The sequence below is a fragment of the Amblyraja radiata genome, chromosome 10, assembly GCF_010909765.2.
Source record: "Amblyraja radiata isolate CabotCenter1 chromosome 10, sAmbRad1.1.pri, whole genome shotgun sequence".
Lineage (NCBI taxonomy): Eukaryota > Metazoa > Chordata > Chondrichthyes > Rajiformes > Rajidae > Amblyraja > Amblyraja radiata.
This window is the reverse complement of record NC_045965.1, coordinates 58,173,785-58,192,470: the sequence shown is the minus strand read 5'-3', so window position 1 is coordinate 58,192,470 and position 18,686 is coordinate 58,173,785. Positions and strand designations below refer to the sequence as shown.

General features: G+C 42.7%; 1 protein-coding gene across 2 annotated transcripts in view; it reads left to right on the top strand.

The window, feature by feature from the left end:
* The first annotated feature begins 1,798 nt into the window (after positions 1–1,798).
* Positions 1,799–18,686, top strand: part of cdc7 (cell division cycle 7) — a 55,544-nt gene continuing 38,656 nt past the window's right edge. Inside the window, exons 1-2 of one of the 2 annotated variants that reach the window (XM_033028977.1) lie at positions 1,799–1,953; positions 15,247–15,364. In XM_033028977.1, coding sequence (XP_032884868.1) covers positions 15,259–15,364 — 106 coding nt within the window. In that variant the 5' untranslated portion in view covers positions 1,799–1,953; positions 15,247–15,258. The remainder of the gene's footprint in view (positions 1,954–15,246; positions 15,365–18,686) is intronic. The other variant, XM_033028978.1, reaches the window with a different exon arrangement.

The following is an 18,686-nucleotide window of genomic DNA, read 5'->3' as shown; positions in this document are numbered from 1 at the left end:
ACACACACATATATATAAATGTGAAGATAGACACAAAAAGCTTGAGTATCTCAGCGGGACAGGCAGCATCTCTGGAGAGAAGGAATGGGTGAAGTTTTGGGTCGAGACCCTTCTTCAGAGTATATATATATGTGAATGTGTTTATACTCTCTCGAACTTCTACAGGTGCACAGTAGAGAGCATGCTGACCGGTTGCATCGTGGCTTGGTTCAGCAACTTGAGCGTCCAGGAGCGGAAAAGGCTGCAAAAAGTTGTAAACACTGGCCAGTCCATCATCGGCTCTGACCTCCCTACCATAGAGGGGATCTATCGCAGTCGCTGCCTCAAAAAGGCTGCCAGCATCATCAAGGATCCATACCATCCTGGCCACACACTCATCTCCCCGCTGCCTTCAGGTAGAAGGTACAGGAGCCTGAAATCTACAACATCCAGGTTCAGGAATAGCTGCTTCCCCATCAGGCTATTAAACTCAACTCAAACAAAACTCTGAACATTAATAGCCCATTGCACTTTATCTGCCTATGTGTGTATTGTAGCGGCACCTGCTGGTGCTCGTCAGTATCGAAACCTGCGGTTGGATGCCGTGCGTACGTGACTCTGGGAGGGGTCGTGTTTTCGTGCAGTTTTCTGGGCTCTGCCTTTCAGTCGTTGTGAGACCACCATTGTGGTCAGTTGCGTTTCAATGACAGAAGGGCCTGTCCCACGAGCATGCGACTCCATGCGGCAAGCACAACCTAAAGCCCGCAGCCGCCTCTACGCCGTACGCACGGAGGGCGAGTGAGTGACGTGAAGTTTGAGCAAAGTCCGACGGGCGTACGGTGTCAAGGCGGCTGCGAGCCGGCAGGCCGTTGCCGCGCGGAATTTTTGTCAGTTTTTCGGAGCCCCGCGCGATGTCGGGACCAGCTCCGCACAACTCCATACGGCTCCGGCGATCGAAGTGGGACTGGCCCTGCGAGGCCGTACGGCTCAAGCGACCACGTTAGGTCGCACTTGCCGCATGCAGGCGCATGCTGGTGGGACCGGCCCTTTAGGTCGCGCTTGCCGCATGGAGTCGCATACTCGTGGGACAGGCCCTAGAGCAGTGGTTCCCAACGTGGGGCGTATGCCCCACAGGGGGGCAATTTGATTTTTAAGGGGGGCAATTGAGCACGACTGAGTAGGTCTGGGTCCAAAATTTCGATTTTTATTTTTTTGGATTTTCCATCAGGTAAACATATGTAGTTTATGTTTCTTCAGCTGAAACGGAGTTCACTTTTTAAATGATAAGAATTATATATCACCACATGGGGGGGGGGGGGGCATCAGGATTTTAGAGGTGATTAGGTGGGGCATGGCCAAAAAAAGGTTGGGAACCACTGCCCTAGAGTGTTTAATCGGAGAATCTGATTCTGAAAAAATTTGATTCAAACCTACCGACTATTGTCTTTGATCCGCCAAATTGGTGACCCCGACGGTATACGGTCACACTGATCTGTATTTATTTATGCCTACCATATTCTGTAGTGCTGAAGCAAAGCAAGAATTTCATTGTCCTGTCTGGGACACATGACAATAAACTCTCTTGATATTTACACACACACTGACTTTTTTTAACCCTGTTTATTATATTGTTTACAAAGTACTATGTTTATATATTCTGTTGTGCTGTTGCAAGTAAGAATGTCATTGTTCTATCTGGGACATGTGATAATAAAACACTCTTAAAACTCGCCTTATGAACCAGCTCAAGAGTGGGCCGGCATGCGTTATACAGAGGCCGGGGCCACCGCCGTGTGCGTGCGTGAGTGATGCAGGTTGCGGGGTGGAGCTGCGTCAGTTTCGGCGGGTAGTTTGTTGGCGGAGTGCTGTCCGGCGCCATGGCGCGCCGCGGCCTGTGGAGCAACTGGAGCCCGCCCGCCGCTCCCTGACTCTCTCTCTCTCCCCCCCTCTCCGGCAGGCCCACTCAGCGTCTCGGTAAGGCACCGGTTGCGGACTGGACCGCACTCGGCTGTGGCGGGGATTGTGTGAGGATTACTTGGCTGCAGAGCCCGGCCACACCGGTAACAAGGGCCCCCTCGTTGATGGTTTGGATGGGGGGGGGGGGAGGTCTGGGTTCAAATAAAACATAAAGTCCAATTGATGCTCGATGGAGACTGCAGATTCTGCAATTAATGGAATATATCAACTGCAGATTCTGCAATTAATGGAATATATCAACTGCAGATTCTGCAATTAATGCAACGTATAAAATGCGGATGGTGCAATTAATGCAAAATATAAACTGCAGGTTCTGTAATTAATGCAGTCCATAAACTGAAGCTGTCATTAATGCAAATATTTGTGAGGTTTATATCTTGTCACTCCATTTTGCTAACTTTTTCAATCCTATAATTTTTAACTAAAGACTAGAAAAAACTTATTTAAAATATTTCAGCAGCTTTGCAGAACTTGTGTCCAACAGAAAGTATTTCAAGAGCAAAGGTGCCCTGAACAAATGGTGCTTTATTATTGATTTTAGTTTAACATCTTGGTTTACCTCCACTCCCCAAATAGATTGAAGTAATTTGTCTTTTGACTAATTGGTTCATTTAGTTGATTGGGGTTTTTGTAATGGATTCGGCTTCGATCCTGACCTCGGGTGCTGCCTGTGTGGAGTTTGTACGTTCTCCCTGTGACTTTGGAGGAACTATCCAAAGATATACATGTTGACCACTGTAAATTGCGGCTGTGTGGGGTGAGTTCTCTCAGGAAGTTGGTAACATGGGCTGAATTTAAGACAAGGAATAATGTAAATGGGTGATTGATGCTCAAGAATTAGTGGGTCAAATGACTGGTGTTGTACTTCTCGATGACTTTAAGATTCTTTGGATCTAATGCACTTTCCTGGTTACTTGCCAGTGTATGTACACTGCTGTTGTATCTGCCTGTAGAACAGTAACAAATAATTTATTATTTATGAAGTACTTTGAGCTGTAAGATGAAAATGGTTTGGTTTAGTTTAGAGATACAGTATGGAAACAGGCCTTTCGGCCCACTGAGTCCAAGTTGACAATTGAATACCTGTTCACACTAATTTTGTTATCCCACTTTCTCATTGGGGCAATTTTTACAGGTCAATTAAACTAACAATATATACCTCTGACAATAATCTCTGACACCCGTACTAATCAAGAATCTTATCTATCTCTGCCTTAAATATAGCCACTGGATTTGCCTCCACAGCCTTCTGTGGCAAAGAGCTCCAGAGTAGGGATTAACGGGTCCCTTTCAGAATGGCAGGCAGTGACTAGTGGGGTACCGCAGCTATTTACAATATACATCAATGATTTAGATGAAGGGCTTCAAAGTAACATTAGCAAATTTGCAGATGACACGAAGCTGGGTGGCGGTGTGAACTGTGAGGAGGATAGAAACGTAGAAAATAGGGGCAGGAGTAGGACATTCGGCCCTTCGAGCCTGCACCGCCATTCAATATGATCATGGCTGATCATCCAACTCAGTATCCTCTACCTGCTTTCTCTCCATACCCCCTGATCCCTTTAGCCACAAGGGCCACATCTAACTCCCTCTTAAATATAGCCAATGAAATGGCCTCAAATACATTCTGTGGCAGAGAATTCCAGAGATTCACCACTCTCTGTGTACAAAATGTTTTCCTCATCTCAGTCCTAAAAGATTTCCCCTTTATCCTTAAACTGTGACCCCTTGTTCTGGACTTCCCCAACATCGGGAACAATCTTCCTGCATCTAGCCTGTGCAACCCCTTAAGAATTTTGTACGTTTCTATAAGATCCCCCCCTCAATCTTCTAAATTCTAGCGAGTACAAACCGAGTCTATCCGAGTCTATCCAAAGGATGCTTTGAGAATGCAGGGTGATTGGACAGGTTGGGTGAGTGGGCAGATGCATGGCTGATGCAATTTACTGTGGATAAATGTGAGATTATCCATTTTGGTAGCAAAAACAGGAAGGCAGATTACTATCTAAAATGGTGTCAAGTTGGGGAAGTACAACGGGATCTGGGGGTCCTTGTTCATCAGTTAATGAAAGTAAGCATGCAGGTATAGCAGGCAGTGAAGAAAGCGAATGGCATGTTGGCCTTTATAACAAGAGGAGTTGAGTATAGGAGCAAAGAGTTGTAGAGTTCTGCAGTTGTAGAGGGCCCTAGTGAGACCACACCTGGAGTATTGTGTGCCGTTTTGGTCCCCTAATTTGAGGAAGGACATTCTTGCTATTGAGGGAGTGCAGCGTAGGTTTACAAGGTTAATTCCTGGGATGGCGGGACTGTCATATGCTGAGAGAATGGAGCAGCTGGGCTTGTACACTGTGGAGTTTAGAAGGATGAGAGGGGATCTTATTGAAGCATGTAAGATTATTAAGGGTTTGGACACGCTAGAGGCAGGAAACATGTTCCCGATGTTGGGGGAGTCCAGAACCAGGGGCCACAATTTAATAATAAGGGGTAAGCCATTTAGAACGGAGACGAGGAAACACTTTTTCACACAGAGAGTTGTGAGTCTGTGGAATTCTCTGCCTCAGAAGGCGGTGGAGGCCGGTTCTCTGGATACTTTCAAGAGAGAGCGCTAGATAGGGCTCTTAAAGATAGCGGAGTCAGGGGATATGGGGAGAAGGCAGGAACGGTACTGATTGGGGATGATCAGCCATTATCACATTGAATGGCGGTACTGGCTGGAAGGGCCGAAGGGCCTACTCCTGCACCTATTGTCTATTGATTTGCCAGCTGCTTTTTTGGGAGACCAGCAAGATAGATGGAGATTGGTGGAGAAGGGCACAGGAAAAGGCTCTTCGGCCCACAATGTTTGTGCCGAATATGAAGCCTAGTTAAACTGATCTTATCTGACCCGCGTGATCCATATCCTGAACTTCCATAAGCCTATCTAAAAGGCTCTTAAACGTCACTATTGTATCTGCCTCCACCACTACCCCAGGCAATGCGTTTCATGTCCCCACAAGTGTTTAAATAAAAACTTGCCCTGCATATCTACATTGAACTTCCTTCCTTTCACCTCATAGTTATACCTTCTAGTGTTGGATGTTTCCACCCTGGGGAGAAGCAGATGTACTGGCTGTTTGAGACTGCAGGGATCCTCAAGTTGGGAATGGGGCATTTCTGTGTCCCTTCTCTCCCCTCCCATTGATAATTCTCCTTTGAGTCTTGGACATTCAACCATACCAAAGGTGCAGTGTAAATGCAAATTGCTCTTTATGGCAGAAGTGCAAGAGACGTATTTCAAATGCCTTTCTCATTTTTACACTAGGGAAATTGCATTGCATTTATTCTCATATTTTCTTCCTGCATAAAAGGAAGCAATTTTGCTCGTTTAGACTGGTTTTCGGAGTAGTCCTATCAATAATGGTTCCCTCCACTTAATCCCTTCTTAATAAACCATAATTTTCCTCGGCATACACTGGATCATATTTTTTTCCTCGTCCTGTGAATCCAGGCCTAGCAAATCTACTGAAGTCAGTCCCATGGATGGCCTTGGTGCACTTGGGAAATTCCTTGCGCCTTCCCTTTTCAGAAAATAACCATGCTTAATATTCATGACCCTCCCAACTTCACCCCTATCTCCTTCCTTGCATGCCAACATTCAGATTTACATTTCTATCACAGTGCCTGGACTTCATTAGCGTAACAGTCTTTAGTATGCTCATAAAATCTGTACGGCAAGAGAGAACATCACTTGACCTATTGTATCTGTGCTACGATTTGGAGACGTTAAATTTATCATATTCCCAGCTCTCCATAAGGAGTTTTCCTGGTTTCCATCGCTTCTAGCTTTCATGATGCTCTATTACATGAGCAAAATGTTTACTTGTATTTTACCATTCTTTCCTCAGCTTTCATTGTCTCTGTATCCAGAGGCCTATCATTTGAAAGCCTCTTCATCATTTCAGAGGAATACATCTAGCTTATCTTCTGCCCATATTGTAATCTCAAAATGCTTGTTGAATATCTGTCATCTGTTAATTTGCCTGCAGTTGATCTGTACATATTTCAATGAAATCCCTTCTTGTCTGGCACTTTTATTTACTTTTCCCAGTTAGGGTGATGCAGTGACGCAGCTGTAGAGTTGCTTCCTTACAGCACCACATACCTGGTTTTGATCCTGAGAACGAGCGTTGTCTGGATGGAGTTTGTACGTTCTCCGTGTGACTGCATTGGTTTTCTCTGGGTGCTCTGGTTTCCTCCCATATTCCAAAGACGTGCAGGTTTGTAGGTTAATTGACTTCTGTAAATTGTCCCTAGTGTGTAGGATGCGAAACTGGGATAACATAGAACCAGTGTACAGGTGATTTTTGGTTGGCATGGCTTCGGTGGGCCAAAGGACCAGTTTCTACACGGTATCGCTAAAGTAAAAAAACTAAAGTAAGCATAAAGAGTGAAATAGGAACGTTCTTGTTTGTAAATACAATTTTAAAGAATGGCACTATTTATTTCAATTGCCTCAAAGCTAAGAATTTGGAATGAGTCATTGGGAGTGTAAGGCTTAAATAGATCCATTCCCGAATTTGCAAAAGTGCTGCAGGGAACTAAGCCAGTTGACTAGAAAGGCCCTTTAAGCGTAAGATGCCATGTTGGGGGAGTCCAGAATCACGGGCCACAGTTTAAGAATAAGGGGTAGGCCATTTAGAACTGAGATGAGGAAAAACTTTTTCACACAGTGAGTTGTGAATTTGTAGAATTCTCTGCCTCCGAAGGCAGTGGAGGCCGATTCACTGCATGCATTCAAAAGAGAGTTAGATAAAGCTCATAGGACTAGCGGAATCAAGAGGTATGGGGAGAAGGCAGGAACAGGGTACTGATTGTGGATGATCAGCCATGATCACATTGAATGGCGGTGCTGGCTCGAAGGGTCGAATGGCCTACTCCTGCACCTATTGTCTATGGATCTATGTGATGAGAGAAAATTGCCAGTTTTGCACTTGCCTGAAGAAATATTGGTTTGTTCATGCCGCACAGTTCTACCTTTTTTAAAGGCAACTCATTAAAGCCACGAATAGTCATTCATTATTCAAGGAGCAAAAAGGAGTGAGGTGCACGTAGGATAAGTCGCGATTATCCAAGTTGTTTTTGCTGTTGAGTACAACAGGAAAAGTGCTCTGGATAGTCAAAATAGGGTGAGGATTCACCAGGGATATGTGGGGAAAGAGCAGAGTAGTGGATGTACACCATGACGGTTTAGGATGGATTCAGGCGTATCGTTGCATTCTCCTGTAATGTTGGCACACATCATGGTCTGAATAGCCTTCATAGGGTATGTGTGATTGTCTGGAGCTGTAATTTTCCATTCAATTACAGATAAGTTTAATCCACTTTTGGACGAATAAAATTAATACAGTATAAGAAAAAAACATGTAACATATTGGTCCTGTTTCTTTTTTTTTTGTTTACATCCAGTTTGACCTACAGAAGATCATTTACAATAATCCCTCCACACTTTCCTGGCTTTGGGTCTAGCATTCATAATTTTATGAGAGTGTCCATATGACCTGAAACATTTTAATATCCATTTTTATAACATTTCTCTTTAAATATGCTTAGATTTAACTTTTTACCTAAAGAGGCCTATCCTTAGTCCTTGTTCATCTTGTATCATCGTGCTCTGGAGATTGTAAGAGCAGTATAACCATGATAATGTTTTACAAGTACATAAGTAAGCCATTTGGTCTTTCAAGCCTCAATATCTACGCATGGCCTTAATTCCTCTCCAGTGTCAATACCTCAGAGCCTTGAAATTCCTCTATCTTTCAAAAAATTATCTACCTCGTTGACGGTCCTCCAAAATGCACGGACATTCACCACCCTGCGAGAAGAAATTCACATGTAGTTCTACTTTAAATGACCACCACCTTGTAACTATGTCTCATTGTTAGACTCTCCTGTGGATAGAATGGTTGGAGATCTTAGCTGGGAGGATACCTGTTTTGGGTTAGAAAGGTCGACAAGGGACTGCTGGAATCTTGTGTAGAACGCAAAGTGCTCAGATGATATATAGTTTAAAGTTTTTATGATGAAAGATTTGGATGTGATCCATATAGGTTATTTCAAATGAATAAAGATGTTCTATATAAAGATTGTTTTTGAAAATCTGCAAAAATAGTTAGAGACTGTAATGTTTTTCTAGCAATGTTACAACATTTTGAGATTAAAAAAATCAAGTCTAATTTATCCCATCAGACAAAGCATAAAAATACGTTTAATTTGACACCTAATTCACTTTCATATCTTCAGTATTAAAAAAGGCTATGGCCATTTTCATACTCGGAAATTAGCATCTTGTTCCCTATTGCTTTTCCATTGACTTAACACAAAAGCTGTGATCGAGGACAGTCAAAAGCACATTACTTTCTTGAAAATTAAGAGAACTGAATGAAATTTTCAGTTATTATAGATTGAAGCATTCTGAAAAATTTAAAGCATCTTACTTGGATGACCTGAAATTAAAGCAAATAATTAGTTAATTACCTAATTGTAGTTAATTACAAAATTGACCGTTGTGATGGAAGTACTACAGGTGCACAACCTTTTATCCGAAAGCCTTGGGACCAGACACTTTTCGTAATTCGGAATTTTTCGGCCTTCGGAATGGAAGATTTTTAGCGTAGATTTTATCGGCTGGCTCAGTGGTAGAGTACTCGGCTCATATCCGCAAGGTCGCGAGTTTGTGCCTCGATCCCGGCAGTTACTCGGTCGCGAGTTTGAGTCTTCAATGTAGTTTTTTCTTGCAGAATAAATGTTTGTATGAAATGCAGTGTGTTGAATGAATTCCTGAATTTGTAAATGTGACCGCAGCATTGAATCACCTCTCGCACTCATGTCACCCTAGCGGGGCTACATGCCCTTAGGCGGCCTAGCTCGGGGAATCTTGAATCCCCGAGCTAGGTCGCGAGTTTGCGCCTCGATCCCGGCAGTTATTCAGTCGCGAGTTTGAGTCTTCAATGTAGTTTTTTCTTGCAGAATAAATGTTTGTATGAAATGCAGTGTAGGAGAGGTGTACTGACTGTGTGGGCAGAACTTTGGAAATGATTGCCCACCAGTCTCAAAAGCCGCTGTGTCTCCCTGTCCCTGGGATAGCAGGGGGCGATCAAACAGCACAATACCCCCCTCCCCTCCAACTCCAGAGGAATCCGCTCCCCGATGGGCTGCTACGGTGACAAGTGGCAGTTCGCCCACAGCCCGAGCTGCACCACCCCAAGAACAAGACGTACCTTGCACACCATCAGCTTCTGCCCCTACGGGGAGCGTGTTCCTCTGGAGTTGGAGCGGGGCTGGGCTGGAGTTGCTGATCTGGGATCTCCGTGCTTGCAGTGGGCCTGGGGGGTCGGTGTCCCGATGAGGGGGCGCAGCTCGGGCTGTGGGCGAACTGCCACTTGTCGCCGTAGCGGCCCATCGGGGAGCGGCTTCTGGTGGTCCTGACGTCTCTGGCCAGTTTGCAGTTTTCCTCTGTAGTTGGAACGGGGCTGGGCTGCTGCTGGCTGTGGGTCTCTGGGATCTCCGTGCTTGCAGTGGGCCTGGGGGTCGGTGTCCCGTTGGTCCTGACGTCTCCGGTGACTGGCACTGACCTGCTGGCATCGCCGACGTGAAGACAGTGCAAAGCCCCCGCGCTGGTGCAATGGGCGGGGAGCTGGAGAGGGGAGGGAAGGGGTCACACACATGCCCGGGAAGCCGAGGGGTGTAGGTGGGGTGAAACTGAAGGGAGCGACAATCTGCTGCTGCCTGCCCGCTGAGTTAAAAGGTTCCCACGCAAGACTCACGATACACTGTGTATCGTGAGTCTACCGTGGGAACTTTTTAACTCGGCAGGCAGCAGCAGATTGTCAATTATTAACCCTCCCGCGCAATATACCCTCACCTTCTCTTTTATGAATGGGGATTTAGTACCCCTTTCTTCGAGGACCAACCGGAGGTTCCGCTGTCACCTCTGCGGGCCGCCCTCGGTGAACGTCTTCAAGGACCTTTCTTCAAGGACCGAAAAAATGTCCGCTATTCGGAGCTTTTTGTTATTTGGAACTTCGGATAAAAGGTTGTGCACCTGTAATAAACACCCAGACTGCCTTGAAAATTCAAACATGTGATATTCTCAAGATCAGAATTTTAATATTATTGTTTTATATGCTGTAAGTCCGTAACAGATAGGTAAATAAATTACAATTTCTAGCAATAGACCAAGTCTTTATGGAGAAGATAGCTAGCTGGTACATTGGCATATCATAATCAGAAGCATCATCATACTCGTCAGATTGTAACCAATAAGCAACTCTGTACATCTTGTTTTTCCTCAACTTTTCAATTTTGGCATTGTAAACTACAAGTTTTTGCTCTTCAAACCATGAATGACATGCCTTTCTGCCCACTACTTTCCCATTAAGAATGTCCTGTAGATTCAATTTCTTAAGAAAGGGATATTTTTTTTAAATAGCCTAAGTATCCAAATACCAAACTAATCCCATTCACACAAGAATTCACAATATAACATGATTTTAAAATCTCACTGTCATGAATTTATATGCCAGATGGAAGGAATTTAATGTTTAATTCCCATAAATTAATCTAGAAACATCCACTCAATATAATTAAAATTATTATTTTTTTTGCACAATACATGGGACTAAAACTGATATTTAGTATAAAAATATTGACTATGGATAGACAATAACACAAAATATAGACTATTTAGATGTTCTTATGACATAATTGTCCAAATAAAAGAGCATTTAAATCATCTTGTGAGTGGGTTTTTCTGGTACGCGATCGATTGGAACGTTGCATTTGCAGTGAATTTGAACTCCATGTCAGCAGGAAAAACACTGCCGGTTCGTATGGGGCCCAAATCACATTTTTGCAACGTAAAATTAGATTAAAGCCATCCCAAGAAGCAAGATTATATGTAAAATAGACGACTATGTTACAGGCTGACTGGATGTCGAAATTTCTTACCCTCTCCATTCTGGGAGAATCCTTGCTGCCATTCATCCGTAACATCTTCCAGCTTCCTCGATTGTTACTCTCATTCTTCGCTTTGGTTTTGCCCTCCTGAATTTCTTCCCCAAACATTTTTAAAATCCCGTCTCTGTCAAAAGAATCCTCAGTGACTATATTTGCCCATTTGTGTCTTTATTCCTCTTTTGCTCACCCCATGTCACCAGTATGGTGGCCATGAACTAGCCACTGTTCTCTACCAACTTTTTCCTGTATAGTTTATGTAGAAATGTGATCTGTACCTTTTTAGCTCTCATTTGTGTGATGCTGAGATACAGTGCCTATGGACTGATTCCCTGCGAGATCTGTTCATTTCCATCTATCTTTTTGGTAGAATTATTTAATGTATTACTGAGCAGAATGAATGAAAGAAGAAACTCAAAGTTACGCTGTGGGATTATTCACTCAATTTCAGCTCTTTAAGCATTGGTTTATGTTCCTCTGATCCTCTCCTTTCGATTCAGGAAGGAATTTATGAACTTTTTAAACTGGTCTGTCTATTCACAGTGTCCCCAGTTTCATTCTGTACCTACAAAGCAGCTGATCTGATTCTAGGCTTTTTCCAATACAGGCACTCTCCGACTTGCATAGCAGTTCCGTGATCCCTTGTGCAAGTCAGATTTTACGTAAGTTGCGATCACCATCCCGCCTGAAATAGCTCACTGAGAGTATTATCTCACGCAGAGGCATCCAGTTGTGTCCGGAGCACTTTCTGTGGCGTGTGGCCTTCTAGTTAATCACTGCCGCCATTGCCTGCTTGTTTCTGATGTAAACTTGAGTACAGTGTTGTGGAAGTTACTAACAGCCAGAATTAGGCTGTGGGCCGAGCATCAAAAATGTGTCTAGAAATTAACTTTCGTGACCCATGTCTCGGAACTACACGACATTTTGCACAGATTTAGATAAAATATAACTGAGAAGGAAGTCATAACTCGTCAGTGCCAAAAGTTGCACATTAATTAATTAAACAAATTAGAAAATGAGATTGAAAAAGTATGCGCCATCTAGTGTCAAGTGCCCATATTACACCATGGGGGAGCCTATTTCCGTGTTACAGTCTATTTAAACCATATATTATACCATATAGATAGATAGATATTGTGAATATGACTGTAATCATATTTAATTATGTATAATTATATTACACAAAAATAATATAATTGTGTGTGTATATTGAATGAGACTGCCGCAGAGGTCCGGCTCCTGAACCAGCCTAATTAATGGGTGAGGGCGGTTCTGGGTTCCCCCGTTTACTGAACCCCACTGACTGCCAGTGTGCAGAGTGGGGGTCACGATCATAGCGGGACTGGGACATTGCCAGGCTGGAGGATGGTTAAGGCATCTTCCACTGAAAGGAAAATGCCTAACCCTATACTAACCCCAACTCGCCCCCCCCCCCCTTCCAGAGCTGGCCACGGCTGGAGCTGGAGCTGCTTTGGGACCGGTTGCGGGCTCCGTACGTGTGGCCGGCCGTTCAACGAGTCGACCTCTGCCAGCATGCCCTTCTGGATCGTCGTGGTGAGGATGGTGGGGAGCAGCACTGCCCTGCACGCTGCCAGGGCTGCCTTCAGCACCCCCATAGCTCTGGCTCCGTCTGTCCGCCCGTTCGCTCGCTGCAACTGACTGTCAAGCTGGCTGACAGCCCGACCGACCCCTCGCAGCACTCACCGGCCTACCCCGACCCCTCGCTGCACTCACCGGCCTACCCCGACCCCTCGCAGCACTCACCGGCCTACCCCGACCCCTCGCAGCACTCACTGGCCTTCCGACAGCACGACCGATCCTCCACAGCATCCATCGGCCTACCGACAAGCCCGACCGACCTTGACCCTAGCCCTAGCAGTACATTTGTTATTTATCATTTTTATTTAACAGTTCACATCATAACTTTATAAAGATAAATCAATTGAAAAACAAAATGACCAGCAAGGTTAGCATTACCTTTATCCTTGGAAACCTTGCTATTGCTATTGGTGTAATGAGGAGGCAACCATGATCCCAGAGTCCTTGCTGCCTAGCAACCATAAAACAAAGCGCGGTGATAGGTCAATTTGCATCCGACCTCAATGTCAAATTTGCATTGATCGGACAATTACTTCTCGGAAAATTTGAAGTTTTTGTCATATTAAAACAAAATGTGCAGCTTTTGTTCTTGACGAGTTTCAGGTATGATTTATATAATGTTTTTACACAAAATATTAAAAATTCAGGTAGTTCTGTGCGTTGGGTCACGAACCTGAACGAAAATGCTCCCCGGCCCACAGCCTAAATTGTTTACGCAAGTGAGTTTATGTAAGTGACCTTTTGCATAAGTCAGGGAGTGACTACAGTTGCTGTTTCTGCATGTGTGCAGAGGTTTCATGGATTAACTGCTTTCCTTTCTATTACTCCCCTTGTACCAAACCCTTAGCCTCGGTTGATTTTCTATCCAAGGATGATGTGAGCTAAACTGGTATATCACTCCAACAAGACCATACAGGCATGCGGGTGCCCTGTGTCAGTCACTGCACCGCCTCGTGGGATTTCTTTTTTGGGATGTGTTTGATTAAAGACATCTTGAACAAAGCAGAGTCGAATAAAACAAGTTTATTTTGTTTTGAAAAAAAAAGTTGCTTTAGAAGTTCTCTTTCTTTTCATTGGCACGCATTCAACTTAATTCCTTGCCAATCAAAATTGTTCAGAGATGGTATAGGAAGGCGAAAGTTAAGTGTTGAGGTTATGCAATACGTCTGTTTTTTTGCTTTTGAAAGAAAACTTCTCATGGGTTCAGAGGATTTGGATCATCGCCCAGGGAATGTGGACGGGATTTGTTGCAGTGTTGTCCCTTTTGAAGGCTGTTTAGTTAATTCAAAATCTTGGTTTTGTTTCAGAATAAATACTGCAATTAGGACTTGCGGATATTTTAACCACAGTGCAATAGTGTAATGGCCAAAATCAGAGACCAATCTATGCAATATATGTACTTATGTGCAGTCATAAAAAATATGCTTTGCACAAACTTGATAACATTCTCTATTTCCTACTTCACTCATCCTGTTGCTTCTGAATACCTTTTTAAAATTAGGAATGAATTTGAAATATAGTTTTGTTCGTATTAATTAATGAAGCAAAGTTATTTCATCCAGAGAGAGTGCTTTATATTTGATTTCATTTTCTTATTCGTGCCATCACGTTAGGACCATGAAGAGCCGCACAATTTTCATTGTTAAGAAAGTTCAGGATCATTGTGAACAAAGGTTAATGTAATGTCGTGACAGTGGAACCCAGCTGGAGTGTACAACAGAACCAAGGAGTTTATGGCTAAAGAATTTATTCAAACTCACTTTTCAAATGTGCTGGATTGTGTCGAACTAAAAACGTATACCTGGGATGTGAGATTGCTACAATCTTGTGGAAATTCTGCCTGAGAAACTATAATCACATCATCAATGCACTTTGATGCCTCAAGTTTTAAAAAATATATAAATTGTCCTATTTATGGAATTAGTTATCTGGTGAAAGGTAAGGAGAACCAAAAATCAAATTGAAAACAATATGATTAGTGGAATTGTTATTTATATTTGGTCTTTGTTGTTTTTGATCTTTTTCCAAACAAAATTCCGTCAAGGTGAACATTAGTACTTGATGACATATTGAGCTTCTTCTATGGTGTGAGAATATTCCTCGGGTACAGTAGCACAATTCTAAACATATGAGAAATCAATAACATGCTTCCAAATAAACCACTTTCAATGACACCTTATTATAGAAAAGTTAAGGTGTGCATGGAAAGGGTGAATAGAGCAATGTGTGAGAAAGGAATGTGTGAATCGGTGGACGGAATGATGCAGCATAGAAACAGGCCCTTCAGCCCACCAATTCCACACCAACATTGATCACCTGCTCATACTAGCCCTATGTTATCCCTCTTTTGCATCCACTCTCTACACACTTTGGTAATTTGCAGAGGTCAATTAACCTACACACCCGCATGTCGTTGGGATGTGGGAGAAAACCAGAGCACCCAGAAGAAACCTACGCGGTCACAAGGTGAATGTGCAATCTCCTCAGACAGTACCCAAGGTCAGGATTGAACCCAGTACTCTGGCACTGTGAGTCAGCAGCTCTACCAGCTGTACCAGTGTCCCCCGTTGGACAATGATCCAAATTGAGTCCTTCTGTGCTGTAAAACTGATTTTAAAATACTTTGAAAGAGCAATTCTGTTTTGCTTTCACGTCATTCCATCAGTTTCTAATTGTCATTACGCTGTGCTTTTATTTCAGTAAGTTACCAGGATGGCAACGTTGGAAAGCTTATCGAAAGATTCGTTCAATTTGCATCAAAATGGTCAGTTGAAGAATGATTCTGGTAAAGAAAACAAAGATAGTCACAAACTTTCAAGTAAGTTGTATATTCCTCCTTCAGCTTTTCTGATGGCTTTAACTTCATATTGAAGCACAATACCAGATTATGATCTGTACAGACCATTAAGGTTGCATTAATTTGAAGGATGTGTTTGTACTTAGTGTAACAAAGGATGAATGAAAGAAAAACTGCAAATTCTGGAAATAGGAAAATGCTGGAGATAATCTGATCATGCAGCGACTGCAGAGAGAAACAGTTATTGCAGTTTGATAGAAAACGAGTACGCTTCAAATTGCTAACTGCTTGACAAGCAGTAGTAACGAGCATAAAGATGCCTCCACCGTTAATGTCTATAAATGTTCCTCGAAAGGGAGGGCTTTGTTTCCATAGGACCAAAATGTATTTGGATAGAAAGCATACTGTCGGATTGAATTAATGAAAAGTTCCTTACAAACATGGTTGGAGTAAACTTCATCTTTATCTTTGTAGTTGTTTCAGTGTCATTCTGTAGGTCAAGGTGCAATCTGCCAACAGAAAGCATAAATATCATTCCATTTAAGAATCAGTGCACATTTTGGCTTATTGAAGCTGCATACTGTGAGAAAAATACATATGCTGTTCTTTTTAGATAACATACGTTATTTTTCATTAAATTACTGATTTCAGTTTTTACATTTCTGTGGATTTTATCAAGGGCTGCAGTACAACTGTAGAAGGAAGATAAACCACGTTGGCATTTTAAATTCCAAATTTTTTAATTCACATTATCCATTGTACAGATTATTAATCTAAGAATATTAAATCTGTGGTATGAAAACTTTTGAGTAGGCTATGCATAAAATCCTTTATTTGCATGTTTGTAATATATAAGGTGTTCTTCACATTAAGAGACGGTTAACATATATTTAATTACAGGTTAAGGTGTCATTTATGTCATGTCACGCTTAAATCTAATGGATATGTTTGACTTGAAGTATCAAAGAATTGGAGGTGATTTTCTTCATATTGTCGGGTATATTGAGGGAACTTCCAACGTGGAAATATCAATTAATCAAGTTAATTTAAACACCATTAATGCATACGGTGAAGTTGTTTAACCGAGATGGAAAAGAGTTTAAAATTTAGAAGAAGCGTTTACCAGAGCTGCCATGTAGTACGGATTTTCCGTATTTTGTACGGAAATGCGCTAAGAATACGGATGTACGATTTTGCTTTGTTAAATACGGATTTTTTTGATTTTTTTTTAATCGGCCCGACTTCCTGTTTCATCTTGCTGCTTAAAAAATGCAAGGATATAAAAAAATCATACTGTACCTCTAAAAATTATAGCAGATTAAATCTATTAGTATTTTAAATTTCAAGACCTGGATGATTATTTTTGTAAGCTTTGATCTTGCCTCCACCACAGTGGAGAAGTGGAGAAGCTTTTGCCTCCATCACAGTGAGGAGGTGCTTGGTGAACTCACCGTGGTGAATGTTAATTTGTGTTTATTGTGTGTTTTGTTATTTATTATTATTGTGTATGACTGCAGGCAACGAAGTTTCGTTCAGACCGAAAGGCCTGAATGACAATAAAGGAATCAAATCAAAAAATCTGCCTGTCCCGCTCCAGGTTCAATCAGTGCTGTCAGTTTAGCACGTGGGAATTTAAACGAAGAGCTGTTAGCTCCAGCTCTATGGGTTCAAAATATAGCGCTACCGGCTGGAGCACTATGGGCTTTAAACATAGCACTATGGGTCACAGACTGTTTTGGGAAGGAGGGAAGGAGAGAGGGAGGGAGCGAATAGGAGGGAGGGAGATAAAAAGGAAGAGAGAGAGAGGGAGGAAGAGAGAGAGGGAGGGAGGGGGAGGGAAAGAGGAAGGAGGGAGAGAGAGCGAGGGAGGGAGAGGAGGCTTCCAAAATGGCTTCTACATCATCATCTGGTGCTAAAAGCAGGAAGCAGCCGTTCAAACAACAGTATACAAAGAGATGGTAATGAATGCACTGTCAAGTAAGGCGTGTAGAAGACATGTCAATTGGTAGTAAAGATGCATTCTTGTACTCTTACATGGGTATGACTGCACATAAAAAAATAACATTTTCAGCAAGACACTGTATAAATACTGATTTCCTCAGCAAAATACTGATTTTCAGGTACTAGAATACTGAAATACTCTGTCAAAACTTGGCAGCTCTGGTTTACTGAAGCAACTTCGATTGAGCATCTCCTGGGATGGGAACTGAGATGAATCACTGCAGTCCTGATTGAAAGCTAAATTGACCATTGAAAATATTGTAAACACCTAGTGCAAGATCCAACATGAGGGTGAATGACTTTGTTCTTTGTAGATAGTGGGCATCTGACCTGCTGTGATTGTTTGATGCACACATGCAAAATGCAGGATTTTTAATGTATTACCGTTGTCATCTTAAATGGTTAATGAAATGCAAAGAAGGTGTCAGTTCAAGGAGGGACGAAGGAAATAGGCGACGTTTCGGGCCGAAACCATGAAGGGTTTCGGCCCGAAACGTCGCCTATTTCCTTCGCTCCATAGATGCTGCTGCACCCGCTGAGTTTCCCCAGCAATTTTGTGTACCGTCAGTTCAACAATGCTCTTCCAACTGTGATAGTTATCTGTGTTCAAAATCTAAATGTAAAACTATACTTCCCCCACCAATGCAGCAGGCATGTAAAAGAAGTACTGGTATGCATATGTAAGAAAAGGTGATGTGATTTATTTTAAGGTCCACACTTTAGACTACTCGTGTTAATCTCATTTATTGTGCCTACCCTGACCTTTGGTATACAGGCAGAACATTGGGATCCAACAAGAAGCAAAGTTATTTGATTTAAATTCTGGACCAAAAAGCTGTACAATATGTTCTTTTGGAGGCTGCTGCAAAAGGTCATTATCTCAGCAGATGAAAATCACTCCGTTTCCTTTGGTGAGAATGTTGGTTTACAACAAGTTCAAGAGCAAAAAAAAACTAACTACTGGAGGACTTCAGCGGGTCGAACAGCATCTGTGGGGGAAACCTGCTCTTTTTTCCCTGCCTTTTTGTTGGTAACGTTAAACTCTCCTTATTCCAAACGTACATTGCCACTACCTCCCCCAAACCTTTCTCCGCTTCATTGACAACTGCATTCAGGTTGCCTCCTGCACCCTTCAACTTTACTATTAATTTCCACCTGCCTTAAATTCACTCGTACAATCTCTGATGCCTCTCCCTTTCTCGATCTCTCTTTGTCTCCATCACAGGGACAGGCTATATACTGACGTGTACTACAAGCCTATCTGACTCCCGCTATCTCCTCCCAACCTGACATCTCCACCTTTTCCAGCTTTCTCCCCTATATCAATCACTAAAGATGGGTC